At 37.1% G+C, this 22504-nt stretch overlaps 1 protein-coding gene across 1 annotated transcript; it reads right to left on the bottom strand.

Annotated features, from left to right (window-relative positions):
* Positions 1 to 1824: 1824 nt before the first annotated feature.
* LOC109883565 (probable serpin E3) lies at positions 1825 to 18907 on the bottom strand. Its single transcript, XM_031801601.1, has 7 exons — positions 18434 to 18907; positions 7958 to 8299; positions 4990 to 5457; positions 3420 to 3618; positions 3170 to 3270; positions 2752 to 2922; positions 1825 to 2549 (listed from the first exon to the last, which is right to left on the bottom strand). Exons 2-7 carry the CDS (start codon positions 8220 to 8222, stop codon positions 2497 to 2499), a joined length of 1257 nt encoding a protein of 418 aa, XP_031657461.1. The 5' UTR covers positions 8223 to 8299; positions 18434 to 18907; the 3' UTR covers positions 1825 to 2496.
* Positions 18908 to 22504: the final 3597 nt, after the last annotated feature.

Here is a 22504-nt window from a genome sequence, read left to right as displayed (position 1 = left end):
GGAGGTACTTGGCCTATCCACAGGGGGTACTTCAGAAGACTGAGACCAAAGGCCTACTGTTAAAATATACATGAGGGTGTACTTCAGGGTAAATCCTGGCAGAGACAAATTCAGTTGGTGGTAACAGTAACCAAAAAAGGTTGGGAACCACGGCTCTAGGTAGTAGACACACCTCAGGAAATGCACATTAGCATAATGGTTAGCAATAGCATCAGTCCCACTCGTATTACCTACAGGAAATGGACAATAGCATAATGGTTAGCAATAGCATCAGTCCCACTAGTATTACCGACAGGAAATGGACAATAGCATAATGGTTAGCAATAGCATCAGTCCCACTAGTATTACCTACAGGAAATGGACAATAGCATAATGGTTAGCAATAGCATCAGTCCCACTAGTATTTCCTACAGGAAATGGACAATAGCATAATGGTTAGCAATAGCATCAGTCCCACTAGTATTACCTACAGGAAATGGACTATAGCATAATGGTTAGCAATAGCATCAGTCCCACTAGTATTAACTACAGCGATCCTAAACTTAACCTCTCTGTCGTGTTTTAAATGTGTGTCTCTCTAAAGTGTTGCTGGACGTTTAAGTTCGACTTCAGGCCCTGGATGTTAGGCTGGCTGTCATGTGTGCAGGTTACTGCAAAGCATTTGATATTCTCCCTGCCTATCCCCCTTTTCCAATACCCCTCCCCTCATAGGGTCTCTGTCTCTGGTCCAATACCCCCTCCCTCATAGGGTCTCTGTCTCTGGTCCAATACCCCCTCCCTCATAGGGTCTCTGTCTCTGGTCCAATACCCCCTCCCTCATAGGGTCTCTGTCTCTGGTCCAATACCCCCTCCCTCATAGGGTCTCTGTCTCTGGTCCAATACCCCCTCCCTCATAGGGTCTCTGTCTCTGGTCCAATACCCCCTCCCTCATAGGTCTTTCCCGTACTTGTTGTTGTTCGTAAAGAGGACCCGACCACAATAGTATTTTGAATACACTGTATAGATGTAAATAACTACTGAATCATTTTAAAGTGAATTCCCAGAGGAAGTCCTTTGTTTTGTATGTCCATGAATAATGTTTTACATTTTGAATGTCCATGTAGGTAAATGTGTCAGTTGTTCAGTCATGTTGTTCATCATGTTTCATTTCACTTTCTTTCAAGGAAATGAGAGGCTTTGCATGTTGTTGAGGAGGTTTCTCTTTGGAGATGTGACTGGTGATATACAGTATGTATATTTTTATCACACAAACTATGGGAAACAGCAGTGATCACTTGAGTTTGAATAAAATGTGGTGGATGTGAGAGTTTCTGAATCTTCACTGACACCATGCATCAGACAGGAAGTGACACCATGCATCAGCCGGGAAGTGACACCATGCATCAGACAGGAAGTGACACCATGCATCAGCCGGGAAGTGACACCATGCATCAGACAGGAAGTGACACCATTCATCAGCCCGGGAAGTGACACCATGCATCAGACAGGAAGTGACACCATGCATCAGCCGGGAAGTGACACCATGCATCAACCGGGAAGTGACACCATGCATCAGACAGGAAGTGACACCGTGCATCAGCCGGGAAGTGGCACCATGCATCAGACAGGAAGTGGCACCATGCATCAGACAGGAAGTGGCACCATGCATCAGACAGGAAGTGGCACCATGCATCAGACAGGAAGTGGCACCATGCATCAGACAGGAAGTGACACCATGCATCAGACAGGAAGTGGCACCATGCATCAGACAGGAAGTGACACCATGCATCAGACAGGAAGTGGAAGGCCTATAATACAGCTGCAGGAAAAAACTTGACCAAAACATTTTTGGTGCAAAACACAAAGTATTAACATTTTATTTACAATGTACAAAAATATTGTTCCTCTTCCTGAAGTGTCTTGACCCTCTTGTTGGTCACCAATAAATACGGGTAGTTTAGTTTATTAGGATCCCCATTAGCTACTGCACACGCAGCAGCTACTCTTCCCGGGGTCCACATAAAGAGTACAAATACATGACAAAGTACAGAACCGTTATAGAACAGAACAACAGAAGATGTTACATTGAACAGTTTTATATAGCAAAGACACCAAGAGACAACAAAAATACTATTTACACACTATTCATATATACATATTCATATTGTTATATACAGTCAAAGTAGATCTTTAGAATGGTTGAGGTTGAATATGAGGTAAGGTATGGGGGAGGGGGTCCCAGGGTGGTTGAGGGGGTAAGGGGGTCCTAGGGTGGTGGAGGGGGTCCCAGGGTGGTGGAGGGGGTCCTAGGGTGGTGGAGGAGGTCCTAGGGTGGTGGAGGGGGTCCTAGGATGGTGGTGGAGGGGGTCCCAGGGTGGTTGAGGGGGTAATGGGGTCCTAGGGTGGTGGAGGGGGTCCCAGGGTGGTTGAGGGTGTCCTAGGGTGGTGGAGGGGGTCCCAGGGTGGTTGAGGGGCTCCTAGGATGTTAGAGGGGGTCCCAGGGTGGTTGAGGGGGTCCTAGGGTGCCTGTTCAGCTGGATTCATCACACGCCCCATAAATAGAACAGATCCTGGAGAGAGAGAGAGATGGAGAAATGGAGAGATGGAGAGAGAGAAAGAGAGAGATGGAGAGAGAAAGAGAGAAAGAGATGATAAATAGAAGACCAAACTAACAAGGTGACGCCCAAATAGTGCCCTCCTCTCCCTGTGACGTCAGTGATCACGCAGATCATGTCAGCTATCTGTCCATTTTTTGTATGGTAGGCCTCCTACCTGTGCTGACTTGTCGCAGGAGGAAGAAGAAAGGTCTGTCTGCTTTGAAGACGGGAGCTCGGGATCGTTTGAGTAGCACCATAGCGGTTACTGCCGCTGCCTTGGTCCCGTCCTCTGTTACCTCTATCCTGGCCTCATGAAAGGCATCTGACACATACAGGCCTTCCTCTGCTGTGGAGAGATAACAAACACAATGCTGTAAGTCCTGGACAGTCCTCTGTCCTGAGGATGACATGGCTCTCTAGCCTGGGTACCAGTCTGTTAGCTGGCCAACAGCCAGTTCCTTAGGGAATTATCATTTAAAAAAACAACATTGGTTTGACAATGGAGTAGGCAAATGCACAAACTCATCTTAGGACCAGCCAAATGGATCTCATATAAAAACCCAGAATAAGGCAGTTGAATGAGTGTACTGTACCTGAGATGCCAGTGAAGTCAGCTGCCATTGGGTTGAAGGCGTCTCTGACCCCCATTGACGGCAGAACCAACCTCAGGTTGAACCTACTCTGCATTTTAAACCTGTAAGTCAAAGCCAGTCCATTATCCTATCATTCACCTGTTTTGCCATGCTACAGTAGATCAGACACCATGAAGATTAGGAAATATATGTAGTGACTACCCTGGTATAACTAAAGTTCAGATAAGTACATATTGAGATCAACGCGCACCTGGGGAGGAAGACATCCATCTTGGTTCTGCGGAGGCCAGTGTCCCAAGTGGCCACAGCGCGGGGTGTTATCTGGGATTCCAGCGAGGACAGAGGTGTCTTCCTGTCACTGGGCAGAGCCACCAGCAGACTGAGGGAGCGGCCCAGGTACGGCAGTTCCAGGACTGTGTAACGCTGGTCTGACAAGGTGCGGAACTGCCCTGCACATAGAGGGAAACCAAGGGAGGGACCGTTTTAAATAAAATCATTTATTTTATAAAGCCCTTTTTACATCATCAGTTGTCACAAGGTGCTTTACAGACACCCAGGCTAAAATCCCCAGAGAGGAAGCAATGCACAGGCAGAAGCACTAAACATTAACACTTTACAATGTCTTGTATAATGTCTACTATACTATGAATCAAAACTCTAATTGTGTTGTTTTGTGCTTGATGATTTGATTTGACTGTATCTAAGTGATGAACTGACAAGTATCTAAGTGATGAACCAACAAGTATCTAAGTGATGAACTGACAAGTATCTAAGTGATGAACTGACAAGTATCTAAGTGATGAACTGACAAGTATCTAAGTGATGAACTGACAAGTATCTAAGTGATGAACTGACAAGTATCTAAGTGATGAACTGACAAGTATCTAAGTGATGAACTGACAAGTATCTAAGTGATGAACTGACAAGTATCTAAGTGATGAACTGACAAGTATCTAAGTGTTGAACCGATAAGTATGTAGGTAATGAATCGATAAGTATCTAAGTGTTGAACCGATAAGTATGTAGGTAATGAATCGATAAGTATGTAAGTGTTGAAGCGATAAGTATGTAGGTAATGAATCGATAAGTATGTAAGTGTTGAACCGATAAGTATGTAGGTAAGGAATCGATAAGTATGTAAGTGTTGAATCGATAAGTATGTAGGTAAATAATCGATAAGTATGTAAGTGTTGAACCGATAAGTATGTAGGTAATGAATCGATAAGTATGTAAGTGTTGAACCGATAAGTATGTAGGTAATGAATCGATAAGTATGTAAGTGTTGAAGCGATAAGTATGTAGGTAAAGAATCGATAAGTATGTAAGTGTTGAACCGATAAGCATGTAGGTAATGAATCGATAAGTATGTAAGGGATGAACCGATAAGCATGTAGGTAAAGAATCGATAAGTATGTAAGTGTTGAACCGATAAGCATGTAGGTAAAGAATCGATAAGTATGTAAGTGTTGAACCGATAAGTATGTAGGTAATGAATCGATAAGTATGTAAGTGTTGAACCGATAAGTATGTAGGTAATGAATCGATAAGTATGTAAGTGTTGAACCGATAAGCATGTAGGTAAAGAATCGATAAGTATGTAAGTGTTGAACCGATAAGTATGTAGGTAATGAATCGATAAGTATGTAAGGGATGAACTGACAAGTTCAACTGCAGCAAAAAAAAAGTCCAGACAGAAAACTATTGCTGTACTGTACTCACTAGGGACTGTGGGTGAAAATGAACATTGGTGCATATATATTTCACTGTCTGGACTGTGCTTTTAATTGCACTTGGTCCCTTTAAAATAAACTACTACTTACCAAAGTTGACCTCTGTGGCCTGGTGCATCATGGGCACCTTGATGGTGCTGCCGTCCGACAGGGTGAAGGGAAGGTTCTGGGTGTCTGTGAAGAGGAACTGTTTCTGCCACACTCCCCGGAAGTTTACAGTGTTGACCAGGGCCATCTGCAGCCGCTTGGCCCACAACGAGGTCTCTCCCTGGGCCTCGCCAGACCCAAACAGGTCCCCGCTGCCACCGGACTGGAGCGGCTCACCGGTGCCGTGGTTGCGTCCCCACTGTTGCAGCTGGCTGCGGGTTTGGTTGTGCTGACTGAAGTTGGCTCGGACCAGACTGCTGTTGCTCAGGGCTGCTGCATGCTGGGTAAAAACAGGAAGGAGCTGGACGCCGGTCTGGATGAATAGGGCGCAGGCCTGCTGGAGCCGCACCCCTTGACTGGAGTTACCCACGTCCCTCTGCGACCGCAACAGGAAGTCCTGCACCTGCATGTCTGGAGAGACAGGAAGTGGAATCAGTGGCTAGGCCAAGTGGAAAGGTTCCCGCTAGAATCAATGAGTGAAAAAGAGACCAGGTGTCAGCCAAGCCAATTTAATCCAGGTCTGCATTGGTAAGTTCATTTCGGCCTACTCGAGGCACCAGATCCATACCACATGTATAACACCCTTGGTTTTCTTCACTCTGACACCTTACCACCTGCACCTTTTTTTTGTTGTTCAATCAAGTATGCTAAATAAATCAAGAGAAAATGTTATTATGTCCCTGCCTGGAGTAAGTCCTTCCCATGACTTGTGAACTCTACTTGTTTAGTGTCTGCTGTCACTATTGCAGTGTAACACGGTGGCCTTTCGACCCCAGAGTCTCAGTATTACCCTCAGAATAATCAGATTAGCAGGGTCAGGTATTAGAGCTCCAGACACCACTCTACTCTACCTTGCCTGGGCCAGCCGGCCCACAGGGCCCCGTAGCAACGGTATAGCCCAGCACCAGTTTAAAGGAATGGTATGCACACACCCAGAAACACTTGAACTAACAATAATGGAGAGCACAATAAACCCCACACTTAGATGTTACTTAAAGTGCTCTGTCTTTGTACCAGAAAAGCATGTTATACCAACAATCAACAGCTGTGGCACCCATCCCCACTGACTGGTCCCGGAGAGTAATAGGGGTATGCAAACAAATGCAGGGTTTCGTTCCACCCCAGCACTAAAACTGCTTTAGAATCGACTTCTCATTAAGACCATGATTCGTTGAACAAGGTGTGTTGGTAATGGGCTTTGAACACAAGCCTACACACCCAGTAACCTGAGCACCCAGTAGTCTGAGCACCCAGTAGTCTGACCACCCAGTGACCAGACCACCCAGTAACCTGACCACACAGTAGTCTGAACACCCAGTAACCTGACCACCCAGTAGTCTGACCACCCAGTAACCTGACCACCCAGTAGTCTGACCACCCAGTGACATGACCACCCAGTAGTCTGACCACCCAGTAACCTGACCACCCAGTAGTCTGACCACCCAGTAACCTGACCATCCAGTACCCTGACCGCCCAGTACCCTGACCACCCAGTACCCTGACCGCCCAGTACCCTGACCACCCAGTACCCTGACCAACCAGTACCCTGACCACCCAGTAGCCTGACCACCCAGTTTTCTTACCACCCAGTAGTCTTACCACCAAGTAGCCTGACCACCCAGTAGCCTGACCACCCAGTAGTCTGACCACCCAGTTCCTTGACTACCCAGTAGTTTTACCACCCAGTAACCTGACCACCCAGTAACCTGACCACTCAGTAACCTGACCACCCAGTAACCTGACCACTCAGTAACCTGACCGCCCAGTAACCTGACCATCCAGTAACCTGACCACTCAGCAACCTGGCCACCCAGTAGCCTGACCACCCAGTAGTCTGACCACCCAGTTCCTTGACTACCCAGTAGTTTTACCACCCAGTAACCTGACCACCCAGTAACCTGACCACTCAGTAACCTGACCACCCAGTAACCTGACCACTCAGTAACCTGACCGCCCAGTAACCTGACCATCCAGTAACCTGACCACTCAGCAACCTGACCACCCAGTAGCCTGACCACCCAGTAGTCTGACCACCCAGTTCCTTGACTACCCAGTAGTTTTACCACCCAGTAACCTGACCACCCAGTAACCTGACCACTCAGTAACCTGACCACCCAGTAACCTGACCACTCAGTAACCTGACCACCCAGTAACCTGACCACCCAGTAACCTGACCACCCAGTAGTCTGACCACCCAGTAACCTGACCACCCAGTACCCTGACCACCCAGTAGTCTGACCACCCAGTAACCTGACCACCCAGTAACCTGACCACTCAGTAACCTGACCACCCAGTAACCTGACCACTCAGTAACCTGACCGCCCAGTAACCTGACCATCCAGTAACCTGACCACTCAGCAACCTGACCACCCAGTAGCCTGACCACCCAGTAGTCTGACCACCCAGTTCCTTGACTACCCAGTAGTTTTACCACCCAGTAACCTGACCACCCAGTAACCTGACCACTCAGTAACCTGACCACCCAGTAACCTGACCACTCAGTAACCTGACCACCCAGTAACCTGACCACTCAGTAACCTGACCACCCAGTAACCTGACCACCCAGTAACCTGACCACCCAGTAGTCTGACCACCCAGTAACCTGACCACCCAGTACCCTGACCACCCAGTAGTCTGACCACCCAGTAACCTACTGCACTCTTCTGGATGCCTTTTGAACTCTTAGGGGCTCTGCTTGGTGGTGGGTTCTGGGGAAGTCCCACTCCTTTTATAATAGGTTCTATTTGATTGAAAGTATAGTACATTGTGAAAGATGGGGAACATGGGGAGGGTGAGCCAAAGGGCAATGGGTCGGATTCGAATCCATGCCAACCCTGGCATACATGTGTTCCAAGGGGTCAGAGGTTGTAAATGCTGGATCACACAGGCCACTCGTGGCGGAGGGTCTTACCGTTGACGTCATATCCCAGCGCCGCCTCCAGTTGTGCCAGCGTGTTGCCGCGGGCGCCCAGCTGCAGAAGTCCCAAGGACAGCGAGACGCTCAGCGGCGACGCGATCAGGTTGGAGTTATTCTCCGTCTCTTTGAGCGTTTGGTAGAGTCTGACGGCGAACTCTGTGTGCAGCTCTCCCATGGAGTCCTGAAAGCTGGCGTCACACTGACCGCTCCCCACCAACCAGAAGCAGACGAATAGTGAGGTCATCGACAGGCGACGCATGGCCTTGGAGGTGCAGGGTCAAAGGTAAAAATAGAGCTGATGATGTCAGAGTGGGCGGGTCCGCAGTGATGAGGTCACTGCAAAGAATGGCGGGTTATAAAACTTTATAACAATCCAAGGCCTATTGTGATGTTTCAATTGTGATGTTTCAATTGTGATATTTCAATTGTGATGTTTCAATTGTGATATTTCAATTGTGATGTTTCAATTGTGATATTTCAATTGTGATGTTTCAATTGTGATGTTTCAATTGTGATATTTCAATTGTGATGTTTCAATTGTGATATTTCAATTGTGATGTTTCAATTGTGATATTTCAATTGTGATGTTTCAATTGTGATGTTTCAAATTTATTAATTTATTTGCCAGTTTAAAAAGCAAGCAGCGTTATGACAGGGACGGCACAATAAATCCAATGACTTATTTCCATTGTTGTCCCTGATGATATCAAGTGCTGCCTAAGATACATTTCATCAATCGGTCTTGATGTAAATCGTGGAAGAACTTTTCATTGTAAAACCAACACTTCCAATGGTTGAAACATTTGTTCAATTACTGCCCCGGCTCTCTCTCTTATCCTAAGCTCCGCCACGTGCCTGCTCTTTCCATAGAAGGCCACGTGCCGTTGAGGGGTGCTGTCATCCCTATTCAATTCAATCAATTAAAGAGAAATGTTGACCTGCAGAAAATGGAAACCTCATGAACCAATAATTCATTAATCTTATTTTGTGGCCAGGAAATTGCACCACATTCAGAGTTAATGTTATTATACAGTATTATATATTATTATTATTATTAAATATATGTCTACATACATACACACATACATACATGACCAAAAGTATGTGGACATCTGCTCGTCAAACATCTCAAAGTCATGGGCGTTAATATGGAGTTGTTCCCCCTAGGAGCCGTTGTTGCTCCTAGACGTTTCCACTTCACAATTACAGAACTTACAATTGACCGGGACAGCTCTAGCAGGACAGATATTCGCAGAATTGACTTTTTGGAAAGGTGGCATCCTAACAAGGTGCCACGTTGAAAGTCACTGAGCTCTTTAGTAAGATCATTATACTGCCAATGTTTAGCTATGGAGATTGCATGGCTGTGTGCTCGATTTTATACACTGTAGTAGTAGTAGTTTATATTAGTTGTAGTAGTAGTTTATATTAGTTGTAGTAGTACTTTATATTAGTTGTAGTAGTAGTAGTTTATATTAGTTGTAGTAGTAGTTTATATTAGAAGTAGTAGTAGTTTATATTAGTTGTAGTAGTAGTTTATATTAGTTGTAGTAGTAGTTTATATTAGAAGTAGTAGTATTTTATATTTGTTGTAGGAGTAATTTATATAGTTGTAGTAGTAGTTTATATTAGTTGTAGTTGTAGTTTGTATTAGTGTAGTAGTAGTGTATATTAGTTGTAGTAGTAGTAGTTATAGTAGTTGTAGTAGTAGTTTAATATTAGTTGTAGTAGTAGTAGTTTATATTAGTTGTAGTAGTAGTAGTTTATATTAGTTGTAGTAGTAGTTTATATTAGTTGTAGTAGTAGAAGTTTATAGTAGTTGTAGTAGTAGTAGTTTATATTAGTTGTAGTAGTAGTAGTTTATAGTAGTTGTAGTAGTAGTTTATATTAGTTGTAGTAGTAGTTTATATTAGTTGTAGTAGTAGTAGTTATATTAGTTGTAGTAGTAGTTTTATATAGTTGTAGTAGTAGTTTATATTAGTTGTAGTAGTAGTAGTTTATATTAGTTGTAGTTAGTAGTTTATATTAGTTGTAGTAGTAGTTTATATTAGTTGTAGTAGTAGTTTATATTAGTTGTAGTAGTAGTTTATATTAGTTGTAGTAGTAGTATATTATATTAGTTGTAGTGTAGTTTATATTAGTTGTAGTAGTAGTAGTTTATATTAGTTGTAGTAGTACTTTATATAGTTGTAGTAGTAGTATTTATATTAGTTGTAGTAGTAGTAGTTTATATTAGTTGTAGTAAGTAGTAGTTTATATTAGTTGTAGTAGTAGTGTATATTGTTGTAGTAGTAGTAGTTTATATTAGTTGTAGTAGTACTTTATATTAGTTGTAGTAGTAGTAGTTATATTAGTCTGTAGTAGTACTTTATATTTAGTTGTAGTAGTAGTTTCTATTAGTTTGTAAGTAGTAGTTTATATTAGTTGTAGTAGTAGTAGTTTATATTAGTTGTAGTAGTAGTAGTTTATATTAGTTGTAGTAGTAGTGTATATTAGTTGTAGTAGTAGTAGTTTATATTAGTTGTAGTAGTACTTTATATTAGGTTTGTAGTAGTAGTAGTTTATATTAGTTGTAGTAGTACTTATATTAGTTGTAGTAGTAGTTTATATTAGTTGTAAGTAGTAGTTTATATTAGTTGTAGTAGTATAGTTTATATTAGTTGTAGTAGTAGTTTATATTAGTTGTAGTAGTAGTAGTTTATATAGTTGTAGTAAGTACTTTATATTAGTTGTAGTAGTAGTTTTATTAGTTGTTGTAGTAGTAGTTTGTATTAGTTGTAGTAGTAGTAGTTTTATATTAGTTGTAGTAGTACTTTATATTAGTTGTAGCAGTAGTTTATATTAGTTGTTGTAGTAGTAGTTTATATAGTTGTAGTAGTAGTAGTTTATATAGTTGTAGTAGTAGTAGTTTTATATTAGTTGTAGTAGTAGTAGTTTATATTAGTGTAGTAGTAGTAGTTTATATTAGTTGTAGTAGTAGTAGTTTATATTAGTTGTAGTAGTAGTAGTTTATATTAGTTGTAGTAGTACCTTTATATTAGTTGTAGTAGTAGTAGTTTATATTAGTTGTAGTAGTAGTTTAATATTAGTTTAGTAGTAGTTCTATTGTTGGTAGTAGTAGTTTATAGTAGTTGTTAGTAGTAGTTTATATAGTTGTAGTAGTAGTTTATATTAGTTGTAGTAGTAGTAGTTTATATTAGTTGTAGTAGTACTTTATATTAGTTGTAGTAGTAGTAGTTTATATTAGTTGTAGTAGTAGTAGTTTATATTAGTTGTACCAGTAGTAGTGTATATTAGTTGTAGTCGTAGTAGTTTATATTAGTTGTAGTAGTACCTTTATATTAGGTGTAGTAGTAGTAGTTTATATTAGTTGGTAGTAGTACTTTATATTAGTTGTAGTGTAGTTATATAGTTGTAAGTAGTAGTTTATATTATTGTAGTAGTAGTAGTTATATTAGTTGTAGTAGAAGTTATATTAGTTGTAGTAGTAGTAGTTTATATTAGTTGTAGTAGTACTTTATATTAGTTGTAGTAGTACTTTATATTAGTTGTTGTAGTAGTAGTTTATATTAGTTGTAGTAGTAGTAGTTTATATTAGTTGTAGTAGTAGTAGTTTATATTAGTTGTAGTAGTACTTTATATTAGTTGTAGTAGTAGTTTATATTAGTTGTTGTAGTAGTAGTTTATATTAGTTGTAGTAGTAGTAGTTTATATTAGTTGTAGTAGTAGTAGTTTATATTAGTTGTAGTAGTAGTAGTTTATATTAGTTGTAGTAGTAGTAGTTTATATTAGTTGTAGTAGTAGTAGTTTATATTAGTTGTAGTAGTAGTAGTTTATATTAGTTGTAGTAGTACTTTATATTAGTTGTAGTAGTAGTAGTTTATATTAGTTGTAGTAGTAGTTTATATTAGTTGTAGTAGTAGTTTATATTAGTTGTAGTAGTAGTTTATAGTAGTTGTAGTAGTAGTTTATATTAGTTGTAGTAGTAGTTTATAGTAGTTGTAGTAGTAGTAGTTTATAGTAGTTGTAGTAGTAGTTTATATTAGTTGTAGTAGTACTTTATATTAGTTGTAGTAGTACTTTATATTAGTTGTAGTAGTAGTTTATAGTAGTTGTAGTAGTAGTTTATATTAGTTGTAGTAGTACTTTATATTAGTTGTAGTAGTACTTTATATTAGTTGTAGTAGTAGTTTATAGTAGTTGTAGTAGTAGTTTATATTAGTTGTAGTAGTACTTTATATTAGTTGTAGTAGTACTTTATATTAGTTGTAGTAGTAGTTTATAGTAGTTGTAGTAGTAGTTTATATTAGTTGTAGTAGTAGTTTATATTAGTTGTAGTAGTACTTTATATTAGTTGTAGTAGTACTTTATATTAGTTGTAGTAGTAGTTTATAGTAGTTGTAGTAGTACTTTATATTAGTTGTAGTAGTACTTTATATTAGTTGTAGTAGTAGTAGTTTATAGTAGTTGTAGTAGTAGTTTATATTAGTTGTAGTAGTAGTTTATATTAGTTGTAGTAGTAGTTTATATTAGTTGTAGTAGTAGTTTATATTAGTTGTAGTAGTAGTTTATATTAGTTGTAGTAGTAGTAGTTTATATTAGTTGTAGTAGTACTTTATATTAGTTGTAGTAGTAGTAGTTTATATTAGTTGTAGTAGTAGTAGTTTATATTAGTTGTAGTAGTAGTAGTTTATATTAGTTGTAGTAGTAGTGTATATTAGTTGTAGTAGTAGTAGTTTATATTAGTTGTAGTAGTACTTTATATTAGTTGTAGTAGTAGTAGTTTATATTAGTTGTAGTAGTACTTTATATTAGTTGTAGTAGTAGTTTATATTAGTTGTAAGTAGTAGTTTATATTAGTTAGTAGTAGTAGTAGTAGTATAGTTAGTTGTAGTAGTAGTAGTTTATATTAGTTGTAGTAGTAGTGTATATTAGTTGTAGTAGTAGTAGTTTATATTAGTTGTAGTAGTACTTTATATTAGTTGTAGTAGTAGTAGTTTATATTAGTTGTAGTAGTACTTTATATTAGTTGTAGTAGTAGTTTATATTAGTTGTAAGTAGTAGTTTATATTAGTTGTAGTAGTAGTAGTTTATATTAGTTGTAGTAGTAGTTTATATTAGTTGTAGTAGTAGTAGTTTATATTAGTTGTAGTAGTACTTTATATTAGTTGTAGTAGTAGTTTATATTAGTTGTTGTAGTAGTAGTTTGTATTAGTTGTAGTAGTAGTAGTTTATATTAGTTGTAGTAGTACTTTATATTAGTTGTAGTAGTAGTTTATATTAGTTGTTGTAGTAGTAGTTTATATTAGTTGTAGTAGTAGTAGTTTATATTAGTTGTAGTAGTAGTAGTTTATATTAGTTGTAGTAGTAGTAGTTTATATTAGTTGTAGTAGTAGTAGTTTATATTAGTTGTAGTAGTAGTAGTTTATATTAGTTGTAGTAGTAGTAGTTTATATTAGTTGTAGTAGTACTTTATATTAGTTGTAGTAGTAGTAGTTTATATTAGTTGTAGTAGTAGTAGTTTATATTAGTTGTAGTAGTAGTGTATATTAGTTGTAGTAGTAGTAGTTTATATTAGTTGTAGTAGTAGTAGTTTATATTAGTTGTAGTAGTAGTGTATATTAGTTGTAGTAGTAGTAGTTTATATTAGTTGTAGTAGTACTTTATATTAGTTGTAGTAGTAGTAGTTTATATTAGTTGTAGTAGTAGTTTATATTAGTTGTAGTAGTAGTTTATATTAGTTGTAGTAGTAGTTTATAGTAGTTGTAGTAGTAGTTTATATTAGTTGTAGTAGTAGTTTATATTAGTTGTAGTAGTAGTAGTTTATATTAGTTGTAGTAGTACTTTATATTAGTTGTAGTAGTAGTAGTTTATATTAGTTGTAGTAGTAGTAGTTTATATTAGTTGTAGTAGTAGTGTATATTAGTTGTAGTAGTAGTAGTTTATATTAGTTGTAGTAGTACTTTATATTAGTTGTAGTAGTAGTAGTTTATATTAGTTGTAGTAGTACTTTATATTAGTTGTAGTAGTAGTTTATATTAGTTGTAAGTAGTAGTTTATATTAGTTGTAGTAGTAGTAGTTTATATTAGTTGTAGTAGAAGTTTATATTAGTTGTAGTAGTAGTAGTTTATATTAGTTGTAGTAGTACTTTATATTAGTTGTAGTAGTACTTTATATTAGTTGTTGTAGTAGTAGTTTATATTAGTTGTAGTAGTAGTAGTTTATATTAGTTGTAGTAGTAGTAGTTTATATTAGTTGTAGTAGTACTTTATATTAGTTGTAGTAGTAGTTTATATTAGTTGTTGTAGTAGTAGTTTATATTAGTTGTAGTAGTAGTAGTTTATATTAGTTGTAGTAGTAGTAGTTTATATTAGTTGTAGTAGTAGTAGTTTATATTAGTTGTAGTAGTATAGTTTATATTAGTGTAGTAGTAGTAGTTTATATTAGTTGTAGTAGTAGTAGTTATATTAGTTGTAGTAGTACTTTTATATTAGTGTAGTAGTAGTAGTTTATAATTAGTTGTAAGTAGTAGTTTATATTAGTTGTAGTAGTAGTTTATATTAGTTGTAGTAGTAGTTTATAGTAGTTGTCGTAGTAGTTATATAGTTGTAGTAGTAGTTTATAGTAGTTGTAGTAGTAGTAGTTTATAGTAGTTGTAGTAGTAGTTTATATTTAGTTGTAGTAGTACTTTATATTAGTTGTAGTAGTACTTTATATTAGTGTAGTAGTAGTTTATAGTAGTTGTAGTAGTAGTTTATATTAGTTTGTAGTAGTACTTTATATTAGTTGTAGTAGTACTTTATATTAGTTTGTAGTAGAGTAGTAGTTTATAGTAGTTGTAGTAGTAGTTTATATTAGTTGTAGTAGTACTTTATATTAGTTGTAGTAGTACTTTATATTAGTTGTAGTAGTAGTTTATAGTAGTTGTAGTAGTAGTTTATATTAGTTGTAGTAGTAGTTTATATTAGTTGTAGTAGTACTTATATTAGTTGTAGTAGTACTTTATATTAGTTGTAAGTAGTAGTTTATAGTAGTTGTAGTAGTACTTTATATTAGTTGTAGTAGTACTTTATATTAGTTGTAGTAGTAGTAGTTTATAGTAGTTGTAGTAGTAGTTTATATTAGTTGTAGTAGTAGTTATATTAGTTGTAGTAGTAGTTTATATTAGTTGTAGTAGTAGTTTATATTAGTTGTAGTAGTAGTTTATATTAGTTGTAGTAGTAGTAGTTTATATAGTTGTAGTAGTACTTTATATTAGTTGTAGTAGTAGTAGTTTATATTAGTTGTAGTAGTAGTAGTTTATATTAGTTGTAGTAGTAGTAGTTTATATTAGTTGTAGTAGTAGTGTATATTAGTTGTAGTAGTAGTAGTTTATATTAGTTGTAGTAGTACTTATATTAGTTGTAGTAGTAGTAGTTTATATTAGTTGTAGTAGTACTTTATATTAGTTGTAGTAGTAGTTTATATTAGTTGTAAGTAGTAGTTTATATTAGTTGTAGTAGTAGTAGTTTATATTAGTTGTAGTAGTAGTAGTTTATATTAGTTGTAGTAGTAGTGTATATTAGTTGTAGTAGTAGTAGTTTATATTAGTTGTAGTAGTACTTTATATTAGTTGTAGTAGTAGTCGTTTATATTAGTTGTAGTAGTACGTTTATATTAGTTGTAGTAGTAGTTTATATTAGTTGTAAGTAGTCGTTTATATTAGTTGTAGTAGTAGTAGTTTATATTAGTTGTAGTAGTAGTTTATATTAGTTGTAGTAGTAGTAGTTTATATTAGTTGTAGTAGTACTTTATATTAGTTGTAGTAGTAGTTTATATTAGTTGTTGTAGTAGTAGTTTGTATTAGTTGTAGTAGTAGTAGTTTATATTAGTTGTAGTAGTACTTTATATTAGTTGTAGTAGTAGTTTATATTAGTGTTGTAGTAGTAGTTTATAGTAGTTGTAGTAGTAGTAGTTATATTAGTTGTAGTAGTAGTAGTTTATATTAGTTGTAGTAGTAGTAGTTTATATTAGTTGTAGTAGTAGTAGTTTATATTAGTTGTAGTAGTAGTAGTTTATATTAGTTGTAGTAGTAGTAGTTTATATTAGTTGTAGTAGTACTTTATATTAGTTGTAGTAGTAGTAGTTTATATTAGTTGTAGTAGTAGTAGTTTATATTAGTTGTAGTAGTAGTGTATATTAGTTGTAGTAGTAGTAGTTTATATTAGTTGTAGTAGTACTTTATATTAGTTGTAGTAGTAGTAGTTTATATTAGTTGTAGTAGTACTTTATATTAGTTGTAGTAGTAGTTTATATTAGTTGTAAGTAGTAGTTTATATTAGTTGTAGTAGTAGTAGTTTATATTAGTTGTAGTAGAAGTTTATATTAGTTGTAGTAGTAGTAGTTTATATTAGTTGTAGTAGTACTTTATATTAGTTGTAGTAGTACTTTATATTAGTTGTTGTAGTAGTAGTTTATATTAGTTGTAGTAGTAGTAGTTTATATTAGTTGTAGTAGTAGTAGTTTATATTAGTTGTAGTAGTATTTATATTAGTTGTAGTAGTAGTTTTATATTAGTTTGTTGTAGTAGTAGTTTATATTAGTTTGTAGTAGTAGTAGTAGTTTATATTAGTTGTCGTAGTAGTAGTTTATATTAGTTGTAGTAGTAGTAGTTTATATTAGTGTAGTAGTAGTAGTTTATATTAGTTGTAGTAGTAGTAGTTTATATTAGTTGTAGTAGTAGTAGTTTATATTAGTTTGTAGTAGTACTTATATTAGTTGTAGTAGTAGTAGTTTTATATTAGTTGTAGTAGTAGTTTATATTAGTTGTAGTAGTAGTTTATATTAGTTGTAGTAGTAGTTTATAGTAGTTGTAGTAGTAGTTTATATTAGTTGTAGTAGTAGTTTATAGTAGTTGTAGTAGTAGTAGTTTATAGTAGTTGTAGTAGTCGTTTATATTAGTTGTAGTAGTACTTTATATTAGTTGTAGTAGTAGTTATAGTAGTTGTAGTAGTAGTTTATATAGTTGTAGTAGTACTTATATTAGTTGTAGTAGTACTTTATATTAGTTGTAGTAGTAGTTTATAGTAGTTGTAGTAGTAGTTTATATTAGTTGTAGTAGTACTTTATATTAGTTGTAGTAGTACTTCTTATATAGTTGTAGTAGTACGTTTATATGTAGTTGTAGTAGTAGTTTATATTAGTTGTAGTAGTAGTTTATAGTAGTTTGTAGTAGGTAGTTTTATATTAGTTGTAGTAGTACTTTATATTAGTTGTAGTAGTACTTTATATTAGTTGTAGTAGTAGTTTATAGTAGTTTGTAGTAGTACTTTATATTAGTTGTAGTAGTACTTTAATATTAGTTGTAGTAGTAGTAGTTTATAGTAGTTGTAGTAGTAGTTTATATTAGTTGTAGTAGTAGTTTATATTAGTTTGTAGTAGTACTTTTATATTAGTTGTAGTAGTACTTTATATTAGTTGTAGTAGTAGTTTATATTAGTTGTAGTAGTAGTTTATATTAGTTGTAGTAGTAGTAGTTTATATTAGTTGTAGTAGTAGTTTATATTAGTTGTAGTAGTACTTTATATTAGTTGTAGTAGTAGTAGTTTATATTAGTTGTAGTAGTAGTTTATATTAGTTGTAGTAGTAGTTTATATTAGTTGTAGTAGTAGTTTATAGTAGTTGTAGTAGTACTTTATATTAGTTGTAGTAGTACTTTATATTAGTTGTAGTAGTACTTTATATTAGTTGTAGTAGTAGTTTATATTAGTTGTAGGCCTATTAGTAATTGTACAACGTTTCTATGCCGTTAATGTATGTTTGTATTTTACTATTGTTTAGTTGTTATTATTATTAGACTGTAGTTATTATTATTGTTTAGTTGTTATTATTATTAGACTGTAGTTATTATTATTGTTTAGTTGTTATTATTATTAGACTGTAGTTATTATTATTGTTTAGTTGTTATTATTATTAGACTGTAGTTATTATTATTGTTTAGTTGTTATTATTATTAGACTGTAGTTATTATTATTGTTTAGTTGTTATTATTATTAGACTGTAGTTATTATTATTGTTACTAAGTCCTTTTTATTAAATTTTTTGGGGACACTTGAAAACGAGATTTCATACTGAAACATTTTATTTGATTTATTTTTACAAATAAAACATGTCAAATCTGGAAGTTGCAATCAAAAGCAAGCATCATTTAGTTCAAGTTTTAAAAAACCACTAGTCTTATAATTCAATATAAATCCATAAATATTTGTAGCCTGTAGTGATCACGACTGACACATCAGCCAACGTAAATGTTCAACCTATACATTCTATCCATATTTTAAGGAGCTCAAGCTAATGGAAACCATAGAAGACAATAAATAAGGAACTTTAATGATCTGAAATCATTTTAAAGTTAAATCTCATCGCAGTTATAGGTCTGTTATAATTGATCATGGCCCTAATCATGAATATGTCACCTGCAAGAAACGTACCTGGAAGACAGGTACAGAGAAAGACTACAATTATTTTGGTTTTCCGTTCCAATTCCAGGCAGTTATCGCCAAATATCCGATGTCCACAAACGTCTGCTATCACTGTCACTGGGGAGCTTGTGTGCGCGTATGTCCCTCTCACTTCTCCTGTCCTTGTGTTTGTTGGCTACTCCTGTCTGCTCCTTGAGTAGCCAGCTGATTGAGCGGGTTCTAGTCATAAGACCGTGTTTAAAAGGAGTGCTCCGTGTTTGCGGTCTCTGTCGGCGATGTCCGTACCATTCGACTCGGCTAGAATTCCTACCTCCCTAACCCTACCCGGTCCGGCGCTATAAGGAGCCAGGCGGAGGGAGGCATGTCACCAACCAGCAAATCCCAAAACGAGCTGAGAAAAAAAGACTCACACACATTTTCACAAAAGACAGTCAGTGCCCTTTATTGAAGCAGCTTGCCCTTTTGTTGTGGTGATCAAAAGCCATCTCCCAAACAAGAGTACAACAGGCTGACCATCAAAGTGCTGTGTCAGCGCTTCTAATTGGGAGACACTATGGAATGTGCCATTTAAATAATCTGGAAAGTGAATGATTTGTGAGTCCTGTTTGGACACTCATCTCACCCATCATCGCTACATTTCTAACCCAATCAACCCTAACATAAATATTATTTTTGTAGTATTATGTAGCTCAGTCGGTAGAGCATGGTACTTGCAATGCCAACCGGAGGGTCATGGGTTGAATCCCACTTGGGGGGGGGGGGGCAACCCATATGTAGAGTAAAACTGAGAGAAAGAAAAAAAAGTACAGCACGCCTGACGAAGTCGCTTTGGATAAAAGCATCATTATATTTATTATTATATATTCATTATATTATAGTGAAACCAGGATGGAAAATATGAGGAGAACAGAAGAGAGGGAGATCATTTTATGAAGAAGGAGGGGGGGGGGGGGGGTGTATCAATAACCCCCAGTGCCCCTGGTCTGAATGGGACATGAGGGAGTGAACTTCCCTCCTCAGAGCCAACTGAATGTGATTGTAAACTGTCATGTCTTATAAGCTAGCACCTTTTTTCATTGCATGTAGTATTTAGTGTTTTAAGAAAAAAATGGTAATGTCGACTGTGAATTACATAAATCAAATCAACTCTGTAAATTAGTATCCCCGTGATGGCTAACTGGCCTTGAAACAGAAGATGTGAAGAAACATATTTTCCCATGGTGAGCTGAAGGAAGGAGGGACAGGGCATGATTGGTAGCCATCAGGTATTTGGCTTCATTGTGGCCTGGGATTCCTCCCATTACTGGAACTGTGCTAATGAGTCCAGCCAGTTTGGCTCTCGACAATGGAGACACCACATTCTTTAATACTAATGTTCCAACTCCGCCGGCACAGGAATTTGGAATTTTAAGGACTCAGGCCTCGGGGAAACAGGATGAAATGTCATTGGTAATTGCCCAAAGACAATCGTTTGAACTACCACCAGAAGTAAACAACAGCTTTCATCATCTTGATGGCCAGCTTCAAACAATGTGACTTTGGCCTGGAGAAAGAAACACACCATTTGGATTGGAAGATAATGATTTGTTCACTCAATTTATGATTTCTGGTCCAATTAAAAAAAACAAGCTCATACCAGACTGATAGGGAAGGAGTGGAGGTAGGCATTCTCCAGATTGAATGAGAGAAACACACACACACACACACACGTACATAAACCCTGAAGCCTTTCAGGGACACCTAAAGACTTTCATCAACTCCTCCTCCTCCTCCTCCTCCCCCGAGAGAGAGAGAGAGAGAGAGAGAGAGAGAGAGAGACGAGAGACAGAGAGAGAGAGAGAGAGAGAGAGACGAGAGACAGAGAGAGAGAGAGAGACAGAGAGAGAGAGAGAGACAGAGAGAGAGAGAGAGAGAGAGAGAGAGAGAGAGAGAGACAGAGAGAGAGAGAGAGACAGAGAGAGAGAGAGAGAGAGAGAGAGAGAGAGAGAGAGAGAGAGAGAGAGAGAGACAGAGAGAGAGAGAGAGAGAGAGAGAGAGACAGAGACTGAGACTGAGATAGAGAGAGACAGAGACTGAGATAGAGAGAGACAGAGAGAGAGAGAGAGACAGAGAGAGAGAGAGGGAGAGAGAGAGAGAGACTGCCTGCCTGCCTTCAGAAAGTGTTCACACCTCTTGACTTTGTCCACATTTTGTTGTGTTACAGCCTGAATTTTAAATGGATTTAATTGAGATTTTGTATCACTGACCTACACACAATACCCCATAATGTCAAAGTGGAATGATGCTATTTTGTCTATTTTCAATGTTGTCTTGTGAAGCAAATCCAGTGTATATTTGGCCTTGTGTTTTACGTTGTTGTCCTGCTGAAAGATTAATTCATCTCCCAGTGTCTGTTGGAAAGCAGACTGAACCAGATTTTCCTCTAGGATTTATGTCTGTGCTTATTCTGTTGCTTTTTAACTGAGTGGCCTAGTTACAGTTTGGACTTAAATCGGCTTGAAAATCTATGGCAAGATTTAAAATGGCTGTCTACAACCAATTTGACAGAGCTTGAAGAATTACAAAAACAATCATGTGCAAATGTTGTACAATCCAGGTGGTGGAAAGCTCTTGGAGACTTACCCAGAAAGCATCACAGCTGTAAATCACTATCACAGGTGATTCTAACATGTATTGACTCGTGGGAGTGTGAATATTTTTGTAGATGAGATATTTCATTTTTGCATTTTCAATACATTTGCAAAATATGTCTCTAATGTCTCATGTATATATTTTAATTTGGGCTGTAACAACATGTGGAATAGTCAAGGGCTATGAATATTTTCTGTAGGCACTGTAGATGAATAGATGGATTGGATAGATTAGATAATCCACCACAGCCTACAGGGAGTTAAAACATCTACCATAGCCTACAGAGAGTCAAACATCTACCATAGCCTACAGGGAGTCAAACATCCACCATAGCCTACAGAGAGTCAAAACATCTACCATAGCCTAGAGAGAGTCAAACATCTACCATAGCCTACAGGGAGTCAAAACATCTACCATAGCCTACAGGGAGTCAAAACATCTACCATAGCCTACAGGGAGTCAAAACATCTACCATAGCCTACAGGGAGTCAAACATCTACCATAGCCTACAGGGAGTCAAAACATCTACCATAGCCTACAGGGAGTCAAAACATCTACCATAGGCTACAGGGAGTCAAAACACCTACCATAGCCTACAGGGAGTCAAACATCTACCATAGCCTACAGGGAGTCAAACATCTACCATAGCCTACAGGGAGTCAAAACATCTACCATAGCCTAGAGAGAGTCAAACATCTACCATAGCCTACAGGGAGTCAAAACATCTACCATAGCCTACAGGGAGTCAAACATCTACCATAGTCTATACAGACTAAAGACAGAAAACATGGCCTGAAGACGTGAGAACAGAGCAGCCCGCTGTGTCTGAGTGACTTGTTATGACTCCCCTCCTGTGTCTGAGTGACTTGTTATGACTCCCCTCCTGTGTCTGAGTCACTTGTTATGACTCCCCTCCTGTGTCTGAGTGACTTGTTATGACTCCCCTCCTGTGTCTGAGTCACTTGTTATGACTCTCCTCCTGTGTCTGAGTGACTTGTTATGACTCCCCTCCTGTGTCTGAGTCACTTGTTATGACTCCCCTCCCGTGTCTGAGTCACTTGTTATGACTCCCCTCCTGTGTCTGAGTCACTTGTTATGACTCCCCTCCTGTGTCTGAGTGACTTGTTATGACTCCCCTCCTGTTTCTGAGTGACTTGTTATGACTCCCCTCCTGTGTCTGAGTCACTTGTTATGACTCCCCTCCTGTGTCTGAGTGACTTGTTATGACTCCCCTCCTGTTTCTGAGTGACTTGTTATGACTCCCCTCCTGTGTCTGAGTCACTTGTTATGACTCCCCTCCTGTGTCTGAGTCACTTGTTATGACTCCCCTCCTGTGTCTGAGTGACTTGTTATGACTCCCCTCCTGTGTCTGAGTCACTTGTTATGAATCCCCTCCTGATTTCCATGGCCCCGGGGCCTTCAGGACAGATTATCTGCAGTGGTGGGCCG

The sequence above is a fragment of the Oncorhynchus kisutch genome, linkage group LG2 (genome assembly GCF_002021735.2).
Source record: "Oncorhynchus kisutch isolate 150728-3 linkage group LG2, Okis_V2, whole genome shotgun sequence".
Lineage (NCBI taxonomy): Eukaryota > Metazoa > Chordata > Actinopteri > Salmoniformes > Salmonidae > Oncorhynchus > Oncorhynchus kisutch.
The sequence above is the reverse complement of the archived record's forward strand: the minus strand, read 5'-3'. Positions and strand labels throughout refer to the sequence as shown.